Consider the following 25460-nt stretch of genomic DNA (forward strand, 5'->3'; position numbering starts at 1 on the left):
TTGAGCCACAGAGAGGTTAGGTAATTTGTACAAGGTCAACCGTTGGTGAAGGGTGGAGCCAGGATTGGAACCCACTCGTATGGCTCCAGCTTGTGGGCCCTGACCCACTTCACTGCACTGAATGCGGCTCCCCATCCCAAGGGCAGAGGGGTGTTGTAGTTCAAGGTCAAGTTACACATGTAAAATGCTTGTCCCACCAAGCTCTAAATGTTTCGAAGTGCTATATCCAGAAGTCTCACTGTAGCCAGTGCAAAGGGTGTAAGAGCACCTGGCTCCAGGGGTTGCAAACAGATGGGTTCGGCGGCTGGCTTCTGACAAAATCCAAAGGCAGAGAAGCAAGTGATGAAGAAACAAGAAAGGAATTTATTTCAGTGAGGCCAACACGGGGAAGACGGCAGACTAGCATCTCAAAGACTGTCTCCAAAGTTCTGAAAATAGTTCAGGTTTATGTAAAGAACATGTGGGGCAAAGGTGGGTGGGTAAGCGTAGGTGGGCAGTGAAGGTCAGGTCAATCATTATTTTGGGGTCAGTCCCATGGGGTCTTGCTGGCTTAGGGCAGCCCTTATTGCTTGAGAGGGTAGTTTTGCCAACAGGGTCGTCTTCTTCTTCTTTTTTTTTTTTTTTAAAGATTTTATTTATTTATTTGACAGAAAGAGAGACAGCCAGCAAGAGAGGGAACACAAGCAGGGGGAGTGGGAGAGGAAGAAGCAGGCTTCTAGCGGAGGAGCCTGATATGGGGCTCGATCCTGGAATGCCAGGATCACGCCCTGAGCTGAAGGCAGACACTTAACGGCTGAGCCACCCAGGCGCCCCTGCCAACAGGGTCTTCTGCCTGAGCTGAGAGACCTGCTGAAAAGGAGAACCCAACTAGAAAGGTTAAGGTCAAAATGGAGGCAGCCAAAGCCCTTTTTCATTGTCTTATATAGTCACAGGAGTCTTTATTTACCTTTTATCTAATACTGTTTAAATCTGTATTTTTTTTCAAGTACCATGATTTAAAAAAAAATAATCTTAATTACAGATTAAGAACTGAAAAGATATGTAGAATTGAATTATAGCTACAGATTATAGATATAGAACTGAAAAGCAGTTTGATGAAGTTATTATATAAAGAGGTAACCAATTTCCCTTAATACATTTAGTTTTGTTTTCTAGCTTTGTTTAATCACTGACCTCTGACATCGTAACAGATGGTTCCTTAGGTTTTTATTTCAGCTAAATTTATTTTATTTCAATTAAAGTATTAGTAAATAAACTTTTTTATTATCTAGGGAATCAAAATATAGTGTGTAACATAACTTTAAAGGGACTCTACAAAGCGTTATCCACCAATTTAAATTCTCAGTGTTTGGAATGTAATCCATGCCTAAATTGCTTTCTGTCTTGTACTCATCTTTCCTGGGATGGTTTAGCTGGGAAGTCAAGGACAATAAGCTTAAAGGAAAAAAAGGAAAGCTAAGGCAAACAGCTTTAGGCAATGTAAGAAATCTCTGCTTAAAGCATCATCTAAATCCTTTGGGCTGTCAGCCCAGTGTGGTGGAGGGGTGCGAGCACTGGCAAGTCTCGGGTCCTCACTTCTGTGCTGTCTTTATTTGCTGTGTAACTGGAAATGATTTGCTTTATCTCTCTGGGTTGTGAGTTTGCCATGTATAAAATAGAAGTTGCTCCAGATGAGGGGTTCTCAAACTATCTTTCCCCCCAAAAAATAGTGTTCTACAGCTGCACCAAGGTATTCTTCCATTTAAATAAAAATGAAGGATGGACTTTTCTTACCTTTGAGTTTTTACTGCCTGAAGTTTCATTAACCCTTTGTAGCTATTGCTTCCAGTCATCTTAGCCAGCGCTAGGAGGTGGCAAATGAACAAATGGCAAAAAAAAAAAAAGGGGGGGGGAACTTGGGAATATTTAGCTCTGCTTAATTTGATAGTTTTTGAAAAAATTATAGAGTGAGGTTGGGCGTGATTTTTATGTAGCTCTTATAATGGAGTTATTTGTGCTGGGATCAACAGAGGGGAAGCATTCTTAGTCTACGGGATGAGAAGCAGTGTGAAGAGTGGCCAAACACATGGCCTCAATGGCCACATTGCCGAGTCTCGGATTGCAGCTTTGCTACTTACTGACTAGCTCTTACCAGCTCAGTTCCCCGGACAAGTCCTTCAGCCTCTCTCTTTCTCAGTCCGTCACCGGTAGGTACAGTGGAGGTAATAACGTACCTACTTCATAGGTTATTGTGGGGATGACATGAATCAGGGCATATTAAAGTACTTAGAACATGCCTAGCACATGGTAAGTACTTCACAAATATCAGCTATCATTATTCTGTGATATTAACAAATATATTAATAATTAATGGTACTCAGCAAAGAACATTGATCTCCGGGGCTGTCTTCCACACATATTTGTTCTCAAATATGTTCTCAAATATGTTCCATGGGCCTGGAATTTCTCTTCTTGTTCTGAAATTCTATTATTCCATGTCATAGAATTGTATTCCCTATAATTTTTTTTAAAGATTTTATTTGAGAGAGAGAGAGACCATTGGTGGGGTGAGGGGCAGAGGGAAATGGAGAAGCAGACTCTCCGAGTGGGGAGCCAGACATGGGGTTTGATCCCAGGACCTTGAGATCATGACCTGAGCCAAAGGCAGACACTTAACCGACTGAGCCACCCATGCACCCCTATAACAGCATTTTAAAGTCAAATTGTATTTATAGCTCAACCTGTTATCTCGGGTGCGCATCTACCTTTGAAGGCAGATCTGGGCCTTGTCTTCTATCTCTCCGTGCGGGTGATGGAGTGAGAGCTTCTCAACTTTAAATCCTGGGTGGTTTTAGAGGAGTGGCTTCGTTCCGCACTGTGGGCCCAGTAGTGGTGGAAACCAGGCTGGTGGATGATGAGGGGTGTGGCTCAGGGGCCGGTGGCGGGATGGGAACTCTAGGAACTAAGAGGAGGGCAGGCGTTTGGGGAGGCTGGGCTCATTAGGGCACTCCATTGTCCTATCTAGAGCCAACCTTATTAGTGAACTGGCTGGAAAAGCCAGCATTTATCTTCCCTTCTTCCTTCCCCTTCCTCTCTAGCCCTGTCACTCTTCTCATGCAAGTGTCATCTGGAGTGGCCTGGGAAGTGGGCTGTCCATCTCCCCAGCCAGACTGCGAGTTCTGCAGGAACAGGGTTTTTACTCACCTTTTTATGTATCTGATGTTCACAAAGTCTGAAAAAAATTTCTGCCATTTCTTGAATGTTCATCATTACACTATGTGATCCCAAGTGTTACCATGTTTTATTGAATCTGAGATGTCAGTGGTAAGATGCATAATTGCTTTATGTATTGTTACAAAAGAAAAGGCCTTGCCAGTTAAGCTCTGATACAAGTGCTTTTGCCACTTAGAATTTTTATTATATACTTATTGAAAGAGCTCTTTTAGATTTATTTAGACATAGATTTTTATCACATCACTCTATGCACACATAAAAGGGAAAATGTAAGTGAAATAAATCGATTAAGGTATTCCCCAAATTTGATCACTTTCCAAGTCTGACTCTTCAGAATCACTTTTGACTCAGAGTCATTGACGTATCTCTGTGCCATCAGGAGTGTTGGTGATGCAGTGTTTCTTGGGGCGCCTGGGTGGCTCAGTTGGTCTTAGGCCCAGGTCATGATCTCAGGGTCTTGGGATCCAGCCCCACATTGGGCTCCTTGCTCAGTGGGGAGTCTCCTTCTCCCTCTCCCTCCACCCCTCCCCACCACTCGTGCACGCGCGTGCGCTCTCTCTGTCTCTGTCTCAAGTAAGTAAATGAAATCTTAAAAAAAAAAAAAAAGACTGTTGGTGATGCAGTGTCTCTTAAAAGAGGTCACACTGCTGTCTCCAGGAATCTCCTCCAAGCAGCTAGTATCTGTTCTGGGCGTTTTGATCCTGGGTGTTTTTTCACTCGGCAGGCTAGTCTCTCCACATATCTCAGGAATGATAGGGTATATTGCAGCTTCATCCCTATCACTGTCTTCCATACCCAGATCCGATAGGCCTTCGGTTGTTAAGGTTATTTTCCCAGTGACGGATATTTGCTTCCCTAATCAGATTTATGCTCAACTGCTGTTCCCATGCCTTTCAGTTTTAATGCCAAATTATAGCGTAATCTCTTTGAAGACATTTAAAATGGCAGTTAGACTCAGGGTGTCCAGTGTTGACAACACACATGACTCAGCAAAGCGAGGATAGAACTAATAAATGGCTATGAGCAAGGTCGCACACAAGGTCACACCCAAGCAGGCGGTGGCATCCACATCCTGACTGACACCTTGAAGATAGCGACCACGGGACACCACAGTTGTAAAATAGATCCCTAGTTCGGAAATGTGAAAATGCGGAAAAAAAGTGCATTATAGGCTTGACAAAATACAGATTGTTAATTCCAACAACATCCATGCTGGGCAGATAATTTGGATTTTCAGACAAGGAGACTGGGGGTCAGTGTGTAGCTTACTAACATCATAGCTACTGAGCACATGGTAGATTTGTCAGAGTAGAACCCAGACTTGTCTGATTCTAAAGCTCATACTTCCAATGACATTATTCAAGAAAAAATAGACTAGAAGCTTCAAGGAAGCAAGGATCTTTTTGTTTTGTTGTTTTTGATAACACTGATTTTTTTTTTAAGGATCTAGAACAGTACCTGGCATATACTAAGTGCTTAATAAATATTTGTTGATTAAAGCCCTTAAAGAGAAGATAGAAATGCAATCATGTCCTTCTCTTCCTAGCAATGAAGTCCATAACATTTTGGACAAGGGGTAAAAGCAGGGAAGATGGATGACCATTTTCTAGGCAAGGTGTAGTTTGTGGTTCAGCTCTTTCAGGTCTTAGAAGAGGAGTGGAAGGGCGTCTATCCCTAGCTAAGAGAGTCTGTCAGCACCAGCCTGTTGGACAGCACCGAGGTAGTTCCTGGACTCTTCCTCCCCAGGTCCTGTAAATCAAGGTCAACAGGACTCCATGAACTGTGCAGTTAAAAATAAATAAAAAAGGAAGCCAATCTGATAAGCCTTACTAGAAAGGAAGTTTGTGTACAGGACATTTATATTTGCTCAATTGCGAGGTTTTAAAAAATATGAAATGTTTTTGAAAATTCTGAAGCTCTGATAGCTCATCTGTAAATAGAAAAGTTGACATATTTGAGCACTACTTCGTGCTAATCTTGTGCCTAGAATTTTTCCGTACATCTTGTAACCCTCACAGTAACTCTAGGAGGTAATTACTGTCTCCATTTTCCATATGATGATATTGAGGACTCAGAGAATAAGTGATTTGGCCAAAGTTACATACTAATGAGCAGTTGAGCCAGTCTGGGAGCCAGAATGTTCAACTGAGATTCTGTAGATTTTCTCCTGCTCTCTGCTGCTTCTCCTCTAAGCTTAAGGCAGGACTAGACTTTAGAAACCACTTCACGCTCTTTTTTTTTTTTTAAAGATTTAATTTATTTTTTTGAGACAGAGAGAACAAGCAGAGAGGGACAGAGTGGGGAGGGAGAGAAAGGGAGAGAATCTCAAGCAAACTCGGCAGGAGCTGGATGCAGGGCTCAATCTCACAACCCTGAGCTCATGACCTGAGCCCAAATCAAAAGATGGAAGCTGAACTGACTGAGTCACCAAGGCGCCCACCACTTCACACTCTTATTTTACAATGGGGACGCTGATGCTGGAGGATATAAAGTGATTTATTTAGGAGCACCTGGGTGGCACAGTTGGTTAAGCGTCCGACTCTTGGTATCAGCTCAGGTGGAGATCTCAGGGTTGTGAAATCGAGCTCAGTGTGGAGTCTGCTTGGGATTCTCTCTCCCTCTTCCTCTGCCCCTCCCACTTGTGCTTGCTCTCTTTCTCTCTCTAAAAATAAAGAAATAAAAATCTTTTTAAATAAGTGACTTTATTTAGTAGTGGAGTCATGTCTAGTATTTAGTTTTTTTAAAAAAAGATTTATTTATTTTAGAGGGAGAGAACAAGTGGGGGTGAGGGTAGAGGGAGAGGGAGAGAGCAGACTCCCCGCTGAGTGCGGAGCCCGATGAGGGGCTCCATCTCATGAGCCTGAGATCAGGTCCTGAACAGAAACCAGGAGTCAGAGTCTTAACCTACTGTGCTACCCAGGCACCCCAGTAATTTTTTTTTTTTAAGATTTTATTTTTAAGTAATTTCTGTACTCATTGTGGGGCTCAAACCCACAACCCCGAGATCAAGAGTCACATTCTCTACTGACTGAACTAGCCAGGTGGCCCTTAGACTTGAGTTTTCTTGAGCAATTTATTAAATAATAAATAATTGCAGAATGTCACACTGGTGTTTTAAGTAGTTTCATAGGGAGAGAAACTCAATAGGTTTTATAACTATATCTTGAAGAGCAAGAACTACCAAGTGGATATTCTGTAGTACTGTTCTGGATTCCACACACTTTCTCAATTAAAGAGTTTTCACCATCTTGGGTTTCTTTATTTGCTAATGGTATTCTAAAATTATTGAGAACTGCGACTGGGCAGTATTTCATATCCTTATTGCTAACTGTTACTTGCAAACTTTCCTATGTGTAGATTAACCATTCTGTTGTTTTGTTCCACATCTGCTAAGTAGTTTTTTCCTTTTTTCTCCTCTTTATCCTTGTCTTATATAGTTTACTGGTATTTTATGCCAGATGTAATGTCTGCTTCCTTATTTGGGAAAGATTAGGAACAGGGTATTTCAGTCTGGGGTAAATGTCCCGTTCCTTCCTGTTTCTGCTTACTTGCTCCTACCTTCCTTCAGGGGTCCTCTTCTTGGAGGTCATCCCTGAGCATCTAGTTGGGATTAGGTGTCCTCTTTTCCCATGGCATACTGTGATAGCTGCTGCTTCTTCTGCTTCTTCTTCTCTCTCTCTCTCTCTTTTTTTTGGGTAAAGATTTTATTTATTTATTTGAGAGAGAGAGAGAGCTTGAGAGAATGAGTAGGAGGAGGGGCAGAGGGAGAAACAAACTCCCTGAGATCAGGGAGCCTGATGCAGGATTTGATCCCAGGACCCTGGGCTCATGACCTGAGCTGAAGGCAGACCCTTAACTGACCGAGCCACCCAGACGTCCCTATGATAGCTTTTTAAACACTCCATACAAATTATCGAGTGCCTGCCACATGCCAGATCTAGGGTTACTCTTGTGAAGACACACATTCCTTGGCCTGTAGGAACTTACAGTTGAGATGGAGAGCCAGTTTGACAGAAAAATGCAATGTGATTGAATACCTTTTTTAAAAAGCTAATATGTGAGTGTTTGTTATGTAACAGGCATTGTACTAAGCACTTCACATGCATTATTTCATGTCATTTTCTTAATAACCTTATGATCCCCATTTTCTACAGAAGGAACAAGAATTTAGAGAACATCTGTGTTTTGTGCGAGATCAGTTACGTTTCAGAATTGCTACCCAAATCCAGGTCCAGAGCCTGAGCTCTCTTTTTTTTTTTTTTTTAAGATTTTATATTTTATTTATTCATTTGAGAGAGAGGGAGAGAGCACAAGCAAGGGGAGAGACAGAGGGTAAGGGAGAAGCAGACTCTCCGCTGAGCTGGGAGCCTGACATGGAGCTTGATCCCAAGACCTGGAGATCATGACCTAAGCTGAAGGCAGACGCTTAGTCATCTGAGCCACAGGCGCCCCCCAGAGCCCAAGCTCTTAACCACTGTGCTTTGGACTGACTGCTGCTTCTCTGGAGATCAGAGCACTTCTCCCTGTGCGTCCCCTGTGCCCTCGTGCACTAGGCACAGGGAGGTGGGTGCCACTGTTGGAGTTTGAGAACTAATAATGACTTACCAGTCAGACAGCCACTATAAGTGATTCGACATCTTCCCTTAGAGACTTCAAAAGAATTCAGGATGCTAACAAATGTAAAACAGCCTCCAAGTTATTCATCACAGTGTTGCTTGTAATAGTGAAAGACTAGAAATAACCTAAGTCTTTATCCACAGGAGATTAAATAAATTAGGATATATTTATACAATGAAATGATGCAGCTGTGATAGAGAATGAGGCAATGATGTATAGATATGGAACAATGTAGAAGCTATGGTGTTTTGTAGAATAAGCATGGCTTAAAAGAGTTGTTACTTTGTATAGAATCAGTAGTATGCTGCCATTTGTGGTGGGAGAGACAGAGTATTTATATATGTATTATGCATGTAAGCATGCATGCAAGTTCTATGCCCAGCGTGGGGCTTGAACTCATCACTTAAGGATCAAGAGTCATGTGCTCTACCAGTTGAGCCAGCCACATGCCCCTGTATTTTTGTGTGTACATGCATAACATATCTGTGGACGGGTAGACAAGAAATTGATAAATATAGGTTGCTTCTGAATGGCGGTTCAAGGATTCCAGATAGGGAGATTGTCCATACCTTTTTATGCCTTTTGAATTTGAATTTGAAATAATAAGCACCTTCCTAGAAATGAAAACAAATATAGAAAGGTACTCGGGGCCGCGTATGTTTCCTGAGTGTGTGGGATAAGCCTGCCTTGGTCCTTGTCCCATCCCAGTACCAGGCGTAGTGTGTACTTGAGTATTTATGCAATCAATGAACCAAGTTGAAAAAACAATCTCAAATTCCTATATAGGAAGGCTACGACATCTCTTTCGTGGTATTCCTGCTAAAAATACATATCCTGAATCTAACCATGAAGAAATATCAGACAGATTCAAATTGAGGAACAGCCTGAAAATAAATGGCCTGTGTATTTAAAAAATGCCAAGGTCATGGTCAAGAAAGACGAGGAGACTGTTCCAGATCGGAGGGGATGGAGGGACACGACAACTGGATGCACTGTGTAAAATGCCAGTTGGGACCAAGGCCAGAAAGAAAGTGATTTCTTTCTCTATGAAGGACATTAATTAGACAATTGGCAAAATACAAATAAGGTCTGTAAAGTAGGTAATAGCACTGTTTCATTGTAACTTTCTGGTTTTGGTAGTGTAGTACCGTGAGAAAAAGTCCTGTTTTTAGGAAATAGGTACTGAAGAATTTAGTAATAAAGGAGCATGTGTCTGCAACTTACTCTCAAATAGCTAAAGAGGGAGAGAGAGAGAAAGAGAAGAGAATAATAAAGTAAACATGTAGAATGCTAACATTTGGTAAATCTGAAGAAATACAGGCATTATTTCTACCATTTTGTAACTACTCTGTCAAACTATTTCAAAATAAGAAAACCTGCTTCCTACATGGAACATTTTGTGATTTTGTAATATTGAGCCTTTTATGTCCTGTTGTACAGTTTTGTAGTTTTCTTCATGTAGATCTTGATATTTTTGGTGCCATTTACTCCTAGATTTCTTAATATATTTGTTCCTCTAAAAAAAATTAAAAAAAATAGCTTTGGTGATGTATAATTCACATACTATACAGCTCGCCCTGAATATTATACATGCTTAAATAGTACTCTTATGTAAGGAAGGTATGCTTTTAAAAAAAATAATCAACGTCATTAGGGCATAATTTACACATAATTAATTAAATACTTTTTAAGAGAGTTATTTATTTTAGAGCACGCGTGTATGAGAGCACACAAGTGAGGGGAGGGACAGAAGGAGAGGGAGAGACACGATCTCAAACACTCCCCATTGAGCATGGATTCCCGACAGGGGGCTGCATCCCAGGACCCTGAGATCACAACCCGAGTGGAAATCAAGAGCCTGCTGCTCAACAGACTGAGCCCCCCCAGGTGCCCCTAATTGACACATATTTTGTTTGAATAGGTTGATGACTTTTGATACATGTATTCCCCACGTAGACCGCAACCCCAGTCTAGATACAAGAGATAGAACATTTCCGTTTATCCAGAAAGTTCCCCCATACCTCTTTGTTTACACATGCATCTCTTGGTAGACGTGGGCTTTGTTGCCAGCACCCTCTGTTACAGAGAAGAGTAGGGTGTATGCGAAGTGAATGTGTGTGGGGGTGGTTTTGGGTGGGGTCAGGATGACAATTCTGAGGTGAAGCAGGCTTCTCAGTGGCTCAGGGGAGTCTTCCAGGCAGTTGTGATGTGGCAGTTCCTATATTCCAGAGTAAGGCCCAGACATTGGATGTTCCAGTCTTTTCTTTTTTTATTAAAGATTTTGTTTATTTATTTTAGAGAGGGGGAAGAGGCAGAGGGAGAGGGGAGGGAGAATCCCAAGCAGACTCTGCCCTCAGCACCAAGCCCAATGCGGGGCTTGATCCCACAGCCCTGAGATCACGACCTGAGCTGAAACCAAGAGTGAGTGGCTTAACAGCCTGCGCCCACCCAGGCGCCCCTTCAGTCTTTCCTTTCCTTCTTCTTTGAGTCTTATTCTGGTTCAGAGATTGGAGCATGTGCAGTCTAAGAGTGTGCTTTTTGGCTTCTTTCCATTAATAATGGGGAATCTGACTGGATCTGGGCCAGTGGTCTTCCCTACCTTTGGTGGAGTGGTGTTCTGAGCAGTTTTACCTTTCCAGCTTATGCACGCTGCTTTAGTGGGATGGCGGGAGGAGGTCTAGCAGGCGTGGCTGCCCTATTAAACAGCAAATCTCACATGACTCTTAACATGTCCATGTTTTATCATCATCAGAAGGGAAGATTGATTTCCTTAAAACACCTGTTTTGGAAAAGAATAAGGTTTCAAGGTGTAGACGTAATGCAGGTTGATGTTTACGAAGGCTTGTGATTTGTTCATTAATCGATCCTGCGTTAACCCAATGGGAAACAGAGTCTGCATTCGTATTCACCAGATTGTGGCCCAGAAAATTCAGTCTCCTCTGCCTGCCATTTCCCCCTTGTTTTGTGACTTTTATTATTCTGCTGTTCATTTCGAGTAGGCGGTATAGGAAGTCGGTGTCTAAGCAAGTGTGCAGGGGATAGCTGAGCTGGGCTGTGCCGGGGTCAGGCTTGGGTGTGAACCCATCACTTACCTGCATTTACCAGCTGGGAGCCTCGTTCTCCTCATCAGTAGAACTCACAGATACACCTGCAGCATTTTTTTTTCTATTTTATCCCATGTTTTTGACCTTCAGTATTTATTCATACATTTATTTACCCCAACATGGGGCTCAAACTCACAACCCTGAGATCAAGAGTCCCATGCTCTACGCACTGAGTCCGCCAGGCGCCCCAGACCTTCAGTATTTTTAGTGAGGGTCACACCTACCTGAGGAGTGTCTAGAACATAGCAAGCATGCAATACACTGTATTATCATTACAAATAATTTCTCCATTTCAACCTTTTTGTCCAGATGTATTACCTTTTACAAAGCTTTTTTTTTCTCTCTCTTTGTGGTTGAAACTGTAATTTATTAAAATGTATTCATCTATTTAAAGAACTTGGTTCCCGTCCTCTCTTTTTTTCAGGCACATTGCAGAGAGGTCTTTCTGTCCTTCATGAGCACGCACGTGGTGGACAGATGACTGTCCTCCAGCCGGTGCTGCTCTAGGTGCCCTGGACGTGGAGCTGTCCAGCAGGGGGAACGATGGATTCCAAAGATGAAAGCTCCCACGTGTGGTCTACATCCGCAGAACACGAAGAGAACGCTGCACAGGTGAAGAGCGGTCTTCCCAGCTTGGTGTTGGTAGCTTTGCAGTTGGGTACAGCTTGCTGACAGCCAAAGAAATAGCAGCTTCTCTGTAGTAGCTGGGAGGGCGCGGATGAGCAGGGCGTGCACGGGAGGAGTAGGGAGTGTGTCGGCACTTTGAGTGCTCTATCAGGGTGGGTCACGATGATTTACAAGGGCTCTGTAGACTTCTCTGCCATTTCCGCAACTTGCTGTCATCTTTGTTTCACTGCCCCGTTTTATTTTATGTTCTTGGTCCTGAAAGCCTCCAACTGTAGTGTTTCTTTCCTGTTACCTAGTATAGGGTTTTGATTCTTCGTGTGTAATGAAGTACGAGGTATGTCTATAGAGTGGCTTTTTCTTTTCTTTCAAATTCAGAATGTAAAGGTCTAACGGAAAGTTGTCGCACTGAGTCAGCCACTCTGGAGCCAGTCCCTTATTCAAATGCTGCTGTCGTGGGTGGTCACTGCCTTTCGGACTGCGAACATAACCAGCTGCGTGTTCTTTTGACTATTGTTAGCGAAGGCGAATGTCTGCTTTTTTGGTGTGGATTTGAATTTTGGGAACAGTCAGCAGTCATAGGGAGCCATGTGTGGCCAAAGTATAAATTTTTAAGCATTGGAATAAATACGCAATTTTAATTTAGTTTTTCATTAACTTACATAACCTTAGTACTATTATCAAAATTAGGAAGTTAACACTGAAACACTTAAATATACACATTTATTTAAGTAATATAGCAAATATTACAACAAATAAAATTAATCATTTAGTATGAGTTAAAGTCTGAGTCTGAATACTTATAAAAAAATGTTCTAGTGACACTTCCAGTAGAATGAGAATGCTGTTCTGATTCTCCTAGAAACCATTTTGAAGACGACTTTCATGTAGTTACGTATTTTGGTATACTTTGTTTATGAACGAAAACATAGTCCATTCAAAAAACAGGGTCACCATTTTGTAGGTAACCAGACAGTGAACGGCAGAGCTCAACACCCCTCATCTCTCCCTCTCCCTCCCAACACCCCTTTGCCCTTCCTATTCTCAGTTGTTTCTTTTCCTAGCCAGGAACTCTGATTTAGCAAAATACTGGAGACCGAGTTTTGATGTTAATGAACAAACCTAAAGTCAAAAAATTATCTTGCGGCACTTAAAACTGTGCCAATTGTTAGAAGTCGAATTCTTGCAATATACAAACTGTACCTTCATGGACAAAACAAATTTGTGTAGGAGTTGAATTAATCACTTAGTATAGAAGTGGAAGTTTATTTTATTTTCATTTTATTTCTGTTTGATTACATTTGGTCTCCAGGTTTCTTTCTGGGGATTAAATATGCTCATATCGTCTTTGGAATCTACTACTCTCTGCTGGAGAAAACTGAAATAAAAAAAAAAGTTAGGTCCAAAGCCAAGATAGCATAAGAGTAAAGATTCCAACCTAACTTCAGTATCAGCACATAAATTATTTCTCTCCCAAATGTGTCCTTTGACCATCTGCTTCCGTACCTTCAATACCAGGTATCAGGCTGTGTGCCAAGCTCTAGCCTTCAAGAATTCAAACCCCCAAAGCTGACTATCCAGAAAGCATTTTACAGAATTCAGTTTCTGCTTTAGTTCTTGGTAGGTAGAAAATTATTTACCCTGGTGACAACTGAAATAGTTTTCCAAAACCCCTTAAAAGGACTTGATTAGAATTTTCTGTGTCTCTACCTTGCTGACAAGGAAGAGTCCTGCAACATTCATTGACTCAGCCTACGGTTACTGACATGCCTCCAGTACAGCCCTGGAGTGTGAAAAAAACACGTAGGAAAGAAAGTGACCTTGTTTTAATGTATCTGCCGAAAGGCACTATTAGTAATAAAGCAGAATATTTATGACATGTTGAGGGCAATTGGCTTTTGAGTTGACATTGTTTTACATTGCAGACTAATTTGTATTTTATATTTTGGTACTGCTGTCAACCAGGAATCTTCAGTTACATTTCCAGAATCAGCTGACTGCCCCCTCATGACTCCCTAAAAGAGATGTCTGCATTGGACATTTGAGGCAAAGAGGAATTTATTTCAGTCGCCTAATACTAAGTAGTAAATCAGCGACGAGGTCCTCGGATCCTGTCTCCCAGTCTCTAACGGTGTAGAAGACTAGGTGTATCAGTTCTCCTTCTTTCATTGGGGATATTGTAGAAATGCAGTCATGGACTGTGCTTGGTCAGCCTTGTATCTTCGTGAGATTGCTTTTGTTCTACAAGGACACTCGCTACATACTTGCCGCTTTCTGCCCCAGGTGCACTTTGTTCCTGACGCTGGGACTGTGGCTCAGATTGTCTACACCGATGACCAGGTCCGTCCGCCCCAGCAGGTGGTGTATGCGGCAGATGGCGCCTCCTACACGTCCGTGGATGGTCCTGAGCATACGCTGGTGTACATCCATCCTGTGGAAGCCGCACAGGCACGTGAAGCGTTCTTGTTTACAGTGTGTTTACTCATCGGTTAACTCACCGATGACTTATGTTTATTCTCTGCCGGTCACTGTGCTAGGTGTGGTGATGCAGGATATGACTCAGGGAAGATTCGTGCTCTTCAGGAGCTTATAATCAACCGGGCAGAGGAAGATAGGCTTATTTATTTAAATTAAATATAATAAGGTATTAGAGCACTAGCCTCCTATGAGTTCTTGTCCCACTGACCATTGACTAGATTGTCAACTTGTTACTTTTCTGATGTATCAAGAACCAAGTCAAAACTGGTGTGTTGTTCTCTATAGCTTAGTCACAGATGGATCAGGGAAAGCATACAGATTATTTCAGTTAAACGTGTGAGCAAGAAGTCCTGCCGGCTTAGCAACTGCTGTTTATTAATAATTGACTGATTTGTAGGACTATAATAGAAGCAAAGGTAAAAGAACCACTTTCTTGTATTTTTTTGCTCAGTGACTTGGAGTGTTAGTTTCCAAACACAATGTATGACACAAACATATAAATGTTAGTTTGTATGTTCGCACTTTAGAATGTACAGAGTACTTTTAAACATATTTAAAAAAAATAAGTTCCATACTTTTGTAGTAGATCTTGGTAATAAAAATTTGCCCTCATGCAGTATTTAATCAGGAGGCTGCAATCCCTCCCACGAAGAAATGGAGCCCACCTAATTAATAACTTTCAAATCTATATAAAGATGAAACCGCCAAGTAGTCAGGTGGTACTGTTAGAATGCCTCGGCTTAGTTTTAGTCTCCTGACTATATTAAAATAAAGTCAGATAGTTTATGTAAAAAATGTCCTGTGGGCAACTTTAGTTTATTACTATGTTACTAAATGTCTGACTTATGATAATTTTTTAAAAAAGATTTTTAAGATATATGTTTTAAGATTTTATTTAATTATGTGACAGAGAGAGAGCATAAGCGAAGGGGGGCAGGTGGAGGGAGAGAGAGAAGTAGGCTCCCCACTGAGCAGGGAGCCCGATGTGGGGCTCGATCCCAAGACCCTGGGATCATGACCTGAGCTGAAGGCAGATTGTTAACCACCTGAGCCACCCAGGCGCCCCTGACTTATGATAATTTTTTAAGTTTATTTATTTTACTTTATACCCACTGTGGGGCTCAGACTCACAACCCCAAGATCAAGAGTCGTTTGCTCTTCTGACTTATGATAATTTTTAAATAGCAAGTCTAAGAAATCGTACAACTGGCTGAAATTCTCTTATATGTACCTCTGGAATCGAAACTTCACCATAGTTCTTATTCCTCTAGGTTTGCTAAAGGCTTGGGCAAATTAGAGGAAAGAATATTTTTCTGAATTGGTGATTTTCTGTGGTGCCCTGGCTGAAATAATTTTGACGATTTCCCTTCTCTAGTTAGTTCTGCTGTATCATGACCCAGATTACTAGGTGTTCATAATGAGAACTTTTAAAAATTATGACTTTACTGACTTTATCCAGGAATGAATCTATGAAACATTAAATTCAGTTTATTTCCCTTCTACTTCTTTTTTGATAATGAGCGTGCATTTATATTGGAAGGATATCCTTGTGTATATGTTAGTCTTCTGTGTGTCTGTATGGCTCCATTCATATTCACTTAATCGCAAGTCTACTCCTGTGATACATGGTGTTATGCGTGAACGAATACACCCTTGTTCATGCCATGTCTTAACGTTTTTGTGACATACCTTTTTAATTAGCTGTGACATTCAACCTCAAGAGAGATTTTGCTTAACAGTAAAATCGTCAAGTATGTTAGCCAGTTGAGATGGTTAACTTACACAATCTCTTTGGAACCATCTGAAGGAAAGGCTTTAGCTAAAAGCGAGATTACTATCTTTATCTTCTTTATTAATGAAGGATTATTACTAGCTATATGGGAATTAATTCTGTCAAGAATTGTGCTTAGCAATAGGATAATTTTTCCTGTGTAGACGAGCTGTCTAAAGATTTATTGATAGGTTTGTTTCTTGTTTTTTTGTCTAGACTCTGTTTACAGACCCAGGGCAGGTAGCTTATGTCCAGCAGGATGCTACAGCCCAGCAGGTAATGAGTTGTTTTTTTGCCTTTTTATTGTTTTCTATTCCCTGGAATGTACCTCCCCATCCCAGCCCCCCAAACCCTCTGCACTCTGCATTCTCTGGTTGTCTACTTCTTATGTATTAAGAATGGTCTTTACTTCCTTTAATGAAAACAAAGCAAAACAACACTAAGACATTACAATCAGTCCATACTGAAGTAGTCTGGTAATAAGAAAATGATTTGTCTTGGAAATTTAAAAAAACAAGTATATTAATAGGATATTGGTTCAAATTCTAAAGAATAATCCTGAGTTTATAAGTGTCTCTTTTTGGAAATTTGGAAACATTTGGGTACTTTGTCTATTTTCAAATATTGAGGAAAAAATTTCAGCTTAAATTATATATAAATTTAATAGCAATCTTCCTCATTCTGCTTCTAAAAAATTGAGATTTTTCTTAGTTTTCTTTTATCTTTTTGATTTTTTAGAAGATTTTATTTATTTATTTAGAGAGAGTATGAGCTGGGGGGTGGGTGGGCAGAGGAAGAGGGAGAGAGAGAAAATCTCCAATGGACTCCGTGCTGAGCACAGAGCCTGATGCCGGGCTTGATCTCACGACCCTGAGATCATGACCTGAGCCGAAATCAAGAGCTGGAGGCTTAACCGGCTGAGCCACCCAGGCGCCCCCTCCTTGGTTTTCTTTTAAAACATTTCTTTCCTTTTATCCACATTTCTAGTATATCCTATTTGACTTTGAGGGATTTCGTCCTTGTTTTTCTCCAGATTGTGAAAGTGATAAAGAAGATGATAGAAGCTAGATACTTTCAGTCTTACTGTAAAGGGAATATGGATCCAAATAAGTTGTATTTTTGTGCTGTCTCGTATGACTATTATTTAGCTGTACCACTGAGTGTCATGAGTGATTATCAAGTAAATTCCCATTAGTAAGCACTTCGTGCATTTAAGTTTTTTTAGTAGATGATTCAGATACTTCCATTTTAAAATTTGAAAAGTGAACAGTACTTTTGTTAATATTATTTATGAAATCTAGAGAGATTTCGGAGGAGTCTTTATCATAGAAATTACGGTTGAATTTATTCCTGATTGATAGTAATCTGCGATCTTGTGGCGTCCGTGAACTTGAATGAGCATTTGTCTTAATCGATTTAGGCTGCTGTAATAGAATGGCTTACGAACAATAGAAATTTATTTCTCATCATTCTGGAGGCTGGGAAGGCCAAGATCAAGGGGCTGGCAGATTCTGGTGAGGGCCTCACATGACCGAAGGGGCGAGTGAGCTCTGTGGGGCCTCTTTTTTTTTATTTTAATTTTTTTTCTATTTTTAAGTAGACTCCATGCCCAACATGGGGCCCAAGATCAAGAGTCACATGCTCTATAGTCTGAGCCAGCCAGGAGTTTGGGTTTTTGTAAGGATGCTAATCCCATTCATGAGGGCTCCATCTTCAATACCTAATCACCTCTCCGAGGGCCTGCCTACTACCCTCACATTGAGGATTAGCTTCCTTCCTTCCTTCCTTCCTTCCTTCCTTCCTTCCTTCCTTCCTTCCTTCCTTCCTTCCTTCCTTCCTTCCTAAGACTCTATTTATTTATTTGAGAGAAAGAGGGAGAGAGAGCAGGAACGGGGAGGAGAGGGAACAGACTCCTCACCGAGCAGGGAGTCCGACACAGGGCTCGATCTCAAGACCATGGGATCATGAGCTGAGCCGAAGGCAGACGCTTAACCGACTGAGCCACCTAGGCGCCCCGAGGATTAGCTTTCTTTAATTTTAATTTTATTTTTATTCTCTGTGTAGTTAACATATGGTGTTTTATTAGTTTCGGCTTTGGGGATTAGCTTTCAAAATATAAATTTTGGGGAGAGACAGTCTACAGCAGTGTTATTTTATTTTAATAATTTTGTAAGAATTAGATATATGCTTGAAAAAACAAATCATGTACATTTCTATAAATATTTATTGATTCCATCAGCAAGCAAGGGATAGGTTTAATTAGTTTTGACAATTTGGCAAGAAAAAATTTCTTAAAAAATCCCTTTGTCTTTCATAGATCATTAGTTCATTCACTCATTATTGGAGTAATAATTTTTTTTTCATAAAAAGTTGAAGCAATGCAAAAAAAAAAAAAAAAGTACGAAAAATAGATCCCGAACAAACAAATTCTGCCCAGAACTTTCCTCATTAAGTTAATGGTCGGTACCTATTATTCCAGATGTACAAATAAAGATAAGCACGGGGACAAATGGCATTGTCTCTAAATGCTGTTATTAATCTAAATGCTTTAAACTGAAATTTACTTGAGCAGAAGAAAAAGCAATTGAGGTGAAAGTGAAGGAGGGTGGAGTCATCATACCCTCCAAACTGCACTTGAGATCAGTCCTGTGTTGTCCTTGGCTCCTGCGGTGATGACAAGGGCATCAGCACAGGGACACATCCTCCCACTGTCCTCTCCACTCTTCTGTGTTGTAAGGTGCATTATTACTGTGACTAATAAATTTATGTCCTGTTCGGGAGCCACGGTTATTTAGAGTTTTGCTCCGTTCTCTGCTGGCATTTAATTTGTAGAAATCTTGAGTCTAATTTATTTTCCTCATTCCTTTTCTACCTTAATGCCTGCTTGATACTTTATCCTTGAAGTTTTTCTTGGAAGTCTAATGACTTCACCAGCATATGAAGCAGAATTTCCTAGGACAGTTTGTGTCCTTTAGATGTATAGGTTAAGACTTTATTTCAGGAAAGTTTTCATCTATCAGACCTTTGAAAATCTTTTCAGTTTCATTTGTTATGTTCACTTTTCAGGAACATCAGTTGCGAGTATATTGACTCTTCTCAGCATTTCGTACCTTACTTGTTCTCTATAATCATTTCTTTTTTTTAAGATTCATTTATTTTAGAGAGAAAATGAGAGAGAGAGAGAGAGAGAGAGCGCACAAATGAATGAGCAGGGGGAGGGGCAAAGGGAGAGGGAGAGAGAGCATTTCAAACAGACTCCCCTCTGAGCCCTGAGCCTGATATGGGGCTCCATCCCAGGGACCATGAGATCATGACCTGAGCCGAAATCAAGAGTCTGATGCTTAACTGACTGAACCACTGAGGCACCCCTCTATAATCATTTTTTATTTTATTTATTTGAGAGAGAGTGAGTGAGGGAGCACAAGCCAGGGGGAGAGGCAGAGGGAGAGGGAGAAGCAGACTCCCTGATAAGCAGGGAGCCCGATGGGGGCTCCATCCCAGGACTCTGGGATCATGACCTGAGCCGAAGGCAGACTCTTAACCGACTGAGCCACCTAGGTGCCCCTATAATCATTTTTATATCTATTCTTTTCCATATTATTTGTTTAGTTTCCTTTATGTTCACCATATTTCTTACTGTTTGTGTGTTTTTCACTTTTTTTTTTTAAGATTTTATTTATTTATTTGAGAGAGAGACAAAGACAGAACATGAGCAGAGGGGAGCAGCAGACTCCCTGCTGAGCAGGCAGCCCGATGCGGGACTCGATCCCAGGACCCCGGGATCATGACCTGAGTCGAAGGCAGATGCTTAACCGACTGAGCCACCTAGGTGCCCATTTTTCAGTTTTTAAGTAACTTATACCTATAGAAAAGTGCAAAAGATTGTAAGCATGTAGTGCAATGATATATCACGAAGTAAGCATTCAGTATAACCAACACTCAAATTAAACACTAGAACATTCCCAGCTCCTAAAAGCCAACCTCCTGCTTCCCCCAATCACTTCTCCTTCCTTTGTCCTCAAAGATAACTACTGTCCTGCTTGCTAACGTCATAGATTAATTTTCTGTGGTTTTGAACTGTATATAAGTGGAAATACTTACCATTTCCTTTCTTTGTGGCTTCTCTTGTTCAACATGATGCTAGGGGAGATCCCTTCATGTTGTTAGATGTAGCTGTGAGGTTTTGTTTCCTTCTCGTTTTATTGATACCTAGTATTCAGGTTTGTGAATGTACCACAATATATGTTCAAGACTGTGACCCTTTCTCCACTTTGTTCTTTGAGAGTTTCTTGGCCCTTTGCTTTTCCATATACATGTTAGAATCAACCTGGGGGGCGCCTGGGTGGCACAGCAGTTAAGCGTCTGCCTTCGGCTCAGGGCGTGATCCCGGCGTTATGGGATCGAGCCCCACATCAGGCTCTTCTGCTGTGAGCCTGCTTCTTCCTCTCCTACTCCCCCTGCTTGTGTTCCCTCTCTCGCTGGCTGTCTCTATCTCTGTCGAATAAATAAAATCTTTAAAAAAAAAAAAAAAGAATCAACCTGGAAGTTTCCACAAAAGTCCTGCAGGATTTCCATTGTATCTATGAATCAGTTTCTGAAGAACTGATGTCTTTATAGTTTGGAGTCCTCCAATCTGTGAGCATGATATATCCCTAAGTTAAAAATAAAAGTTAAAAAATATGCTACATTGATAATTGGTCTCAGTAGGAATCCAGAAGCATTCTGTTGTGTTTGCTGCTATCCAGTGTAGTTTCATATTTAAAATTACTTAAGAACCAAGATTTTTTGTGGAAGTGAAAAGAGATACAAATATAAAAATCAAGCAAGTTAAATAAAAATCCAGAATCCTAAATCTGAATTAGAATATCAGCATGAACTCATGATGTGTTTTCTTTTAAAACATATTTTCTAGTTTGGGCCACTGAAAACGTTTAGCCAGAGTCATCAATCCAGTAGCAATGAGCCAGTGTGGTCTCTAATACAATTTTCCAGTAAAAGGAATCAGAACTACTTAGGGAAATGGCAGATTCTAGCTCTGGGGCAGGAAATATACAAGATGTGCCTAAAATGTCATGTCTTATCAGAATGCAAGGAAGTTAGTGAAAACTTCTGGGTACTGTGGGAAGAACTCATGATCCACCTTGAAAGGGCCAAAATGGGGCATTTGACCTGTAAAAACAGGAAAATATCTATAATAGATTGAAATGCATTAAATATATTTAAAATCTGTGAGTTTCTACTAATATTAAAAGAAATAACTCATTGATCAATCTTTGAGGATGCTGGGGGACCACCGCATTACTCAAAAAACTGGTAAATGATGGGAAGGAGTCCAGCCTTTCTCTCTGAATGTACTCAGGTAAACAATTACTTGATGAGGGAAATTTCTTTATAGAAGCATTCCAACTAATAAATAAAGAGGGGATGATTGGCTTGGAAAATCACCATTTTTCATTTCCTAATGAAATGGGGATCTAGGCAATGATCATCAACAACAGTCTGAATCCATCAGGAAAAAGCTGATGAGGCACTTTATAATGGATGGCTCACCCTAACCCTCGGGACTTTGTTAATATCACTAAGAAGAGAGAACCATTCGTTACAGGCCTCCTGGTGTTGTGTGCCTCCTATCGTAGTTTACCACATACGAAGTGTTCCTCCCAAGAAACTGAACCTGAGTCCGACTGAGTCTCCAGATTCCACGTGCAGCTCACAGGAAGCACGGTAGACAAAATGGAACCAGTAAAAGGCACACAAGGATGCAATCGGCAAAGTCTGACTGTGGGAAGATCTGTAGGACAAATGGCCTAGTTCCTCCCACATGTAAATTGTGAAGGAAAGAAGGGAAATGGAAATCTACAGATTCAAGGAGACTTCACAGACATGTTAGTCAGATACGATATGTGGACCTTGTTTGGGGCCTGATTTCAACACACGAACTGTTAAAAACATCAGTATGAGACAATTGGGGAAATTCTAACATTGCTAGATACTTGATGATACTAAGGAATGATTGGTTTCTTTAGATATGGTAATACAGAAAATATGTAGGCTCTTCTCCTTTCAGGATAGCTACTAAGCCATTTACGGATGAAATATATGTCTGAGGTTTGTTTCAAAATAATCTAGTGACGGGGGAAGGTGGGTGGGAGAATAGTTGACATAAGGTTAACCGTGAGTTGGTAATTGTCGAAGCTGAGTGATGGGTGCATGAAGTTCATTATACTATTCTCCCTGACGGATATATGTTTGAAATTTGTTATTATAAATAGGAAAGTTATTTTGATAAGACTTTCTAGGAAAATGGCTTTTCAGATACTTAAAAAATTTACATTCCTACCAACAATACGCGAGAATGCCTATTTCCACTCACCCTTGCCACACTGAGTATTTGCATTCTTTTAAAACTTTGCCAATCAGATAGGCAAAATGGCGTTTTGTTGTTTTAATATCAAGGCATGATTTTAATTAGAACTTTTGCTGCTGCTGGCACCTCAAAGAGCCCTTCATCTTCTTTAATCTCCAGAAACAATCTGCTCCTTTCATGTTTTGTAGTCAGATAGCTCTATGAACCCTGACATTACAAGGCAGGGTAACTATTGGCTTCTACCTTGCCTTACTGCTGTTTCCTTTCAACCAGCACGGTTTTTATTTCTGGCTACAATAAATACCTCTGAGATTGTCAGTGTATTCTGTGACCTGGAAAAATTCTGGGTAGAAAGTTGGAGTGAGAGTTCAACACAGATAATCGGTACGTCCCCCTGCCACCTCAGCAAAAAGGTTCCTCTTTTCAATTGTTTATAGTGGTAGCAAAATTCATTTGAAGGCTTTTTCATATATGCATTCCCTTGTCCTTAGGAAAGGCACTGGCAGTCTCCAGATCTAGAAGCACAGTCTCCCCTTTGTTTCTGAAAGTGAACATGTGTGACTCCCCACACACTGAGAAGGAAATATGCTACACTGATAATTGGTCTCAGTAGGAATCCAGAAGCATTCTGTTGTGTTTGCTGCTGTTCAATGTAGTTTCATATTTCACTTCTCAGATAAATTGTATCCTGAAATGCATTATGTAATTTCAGAAATAATTACAGAGACTGATATTAAGTGGGAAGGAGAAAGCATACCATAAGTTTAACAAATGCTTTTTCCTTTTACCGTGTTTTATTGTGCATGACAAAGTGCGGGGGATTAACGTTTTTGTTGCTTATTCACTTCCTCTAAGCGAAAGCGAAATCGGCACACACAGCTCACCTCCTTACTGGCCGGCTGGTGCCTCGGGGCACGTGTGGTTACCTTGCTGCTCTGGCGTTCAAGGCATGTGTGATGTTTGCCTCCTCCGGTGCCCTCCTTGAACAAACTTCACACGGGCCACTGTGATGTAGTGGAAAAGGCAGGGCAGAGTCAGAATTTGAATTTCATCTCTCTCACTTCGGAGCTGTGTGGTAATGTTATGTGCCCTCAAAGGAATTTAAATACATGCCTAGCTCTCCAGAAACGTCAGTCGAATTGGAATTGTTAATTAAACAAATGCGTAAGGCGTGCCTACTGTGTGTTAAGGTCCCTTCTACTTAGCACGACACAGTGGTTACCTAGATGTCATTATCATTAACCCCTCCATCCCTTTCTAACAGTAGCTCACGTGATTCTGGTCTGCATGCGACCTCTGCTTTGGCGTCGTTTCCTCAAGATACTGCCGAAGTGTTCAAGCCCTGTCTTTGCTACAGCCTTTTAGGAGAGTTCCAGCACGGGGTGGGGGAGGCGGTTGTTGGTACTGTTTTAACGTCAGCTTTCTCAGCAGTGGCGAGAAGCCAGCAGTAACCTTGTCTAACCGCAGTCTTTCTAGCAGCATCTGTTGGGGGAAAGAACACATTACAGCTTCACTGGGATGACTCTGGATTACTGAATTCATTCTTTTCGGTTGGCTCTGCAAAGTGATAAAGAGCGTATGAGGAGTTGAGGTGGATATATATGCTTTAGTTTGGTCCGTGTGTGATAACATTCATCACAAATGCTGGCCTGAAATTTAAGTGGCTTAGAATTAAAGGGTGAGAACGGAACTGCACTCTGAGACAGCAAGAATAGCTTGGTGGCAGGATCAGGTGGGGGTGTTGGGGGGGGGTTGCGACGGCACACACGGTTTCATTGCCAGGATTGTCCTGCTCTTTTCCTTGTTGAGTCTCACTTCAGTGGGTATTTTATTCTGTTTTTATTGATGCTGAAGCATCTCCCAGAATTCTGTCCTCTTATATGAAGCCTCTGAAAGGCCCCGAGCCAGAGATGGAATGTCATATAGGAGTCTGGCTCCTGGGTTGAATGATTGCCCATTTAAACAGGCACGTGCTATTTTGAGGTAACTGGTTTACCCGCTCTCTGGAGCCTGAGTGTTTCAGATGTCGGACAGTGGTCTTCAGCTGCTGGACAGGTCAGATTCTGTAAACACACACAGTGCTCTTCTGTAAACACACAGTGCTCTTTCTTCATGGAGTTTAAGAAGTTTGTAGAAGCACAACTGAAAAAGGATTTTCTGTGAATACAGGAGAGTTTCTTTACATGCCTGAAGGGATTGATGTCATTTCCTAAAGGGCCAAACGTATTTCTACAAATGTATCTTCATTGAATCCCTGCCACGTGCTCAGCTGTTTTGTAAGGTTGTAAGGTTAGAGGACAGGACGTATGTGATATCTTGGTCCTTAAAGAACTTATGATAATAGTAATCGATTCTTACTAATACTAAGCACTTACTAAATACCAGACACTCGGCTACTGGCCTCACGTACATACACTGCGTCATTTAATCCTCAGAGCAACTGATGCCGTATGTGTTACTGTGTCCATTTTACAGATAAAGAAACTGAGGTTCAGAGAAGTTTATTAACATGCCAAGTGGTGGGGCCAGGGTTTTGATCCAATTCTGTGTGTCTCCAAAGCCCCTGGTCTACTTCCCTGACGCGCAGTTGGAGAGGCAAGAAGGGCCCACAGAAAAATGCATACTAATTGAAATCTAGATGGTATTTGGCATCGGGTACAAAGCTATGAGGGATAGCTAATATGGGATATGTCAGAATCAAGATTCTGAAAGATCTTGGCAGATTGGAAGAAAAGAAAAAGCGATAAAATGAAATATACTGGTGATAAATGCAAAATTCTGCCCCCCCCCCATTTAAGTAAAAAATCAGCTATTTAAGTCATGAGGAGGAGTAAAATGGTTTAATAGCGTGATGTGAGAGGAAAAAGGACTCAGGGATTTTAGTTATTTGCCAGTTCAAACTGGGTCAGCAGTAGAACAATGGCTGTCATAAATGCTAATGTAATCTGAAGCCATATTCATTAAAAAACATGGAATCCATTAAGGAATCAATGAAGACAACAGGATCATGAGGGAATCTGAAAATTGGGCCATGTGAAAATGATTGAACGAACTAGGGGTTTTGGTCTTGAAATATTTGAAGAACTTCTTGTCTTCACGGATTCTGTCTCCCTTGAGGGGGAAGGTACAGGTCCTGCCCACCACAAGAAGATGCGCATGGGGAGACCTTGACCCCGCAGAACCAGCACTGAATGATTCCGAATGATTCGGGCTGTCTGGTGAGGCGGTGAAATGTTGGAGCAGAGGCTGAAGGATGTTGTGGGGCGGGATTCTGTGACTCCAGATG

General features: G+C 41.2%; 1 protein-coding gene across 1 annotated transcript in view; it reads left to right on the forward strand.

The window, feature by feature from the left end:
- Positions 1 to 25460, forward strand: part of PRDM10 (PR/SET domain 10) — a 96844-nt gene that overhangs the window by 21987 nt on the left and 49397 nt on the right. The window contains exons 2-4 of the mRNA XM_040631033.1: positions 11359 to 11546; positions 13842 to 14006; positions 16024 to 16083. Of these exons, the coding sequence (XP_040486967.1) occupies positions 11478 to 11546; positions 13842 to 14006; positions 16024 to 16083 (294 nt within the window). The 5' untranslated portion in view covers positions 11359 to 11477. The remainder of the gene's footprint in view (positions 1 to 11358; positions 11547 to 13841; positions 14007 to 16023; positions 16084 to 25460) is intronic.

Source organism: Ursus maritimus, unplaced genomic scaffold, assembly GCF_017311325.1.
Source record: "Ursus maritimus isolate PB19 unplaced genomic scaffold, ASM1731132v1 scaffold_16, whole genome shotgun sequence".
NCBI lineage: Eukaryota > Metazoa > Chordata > Mammalia > Carnivora > Ursidae > Ursus > Ursus maritimus.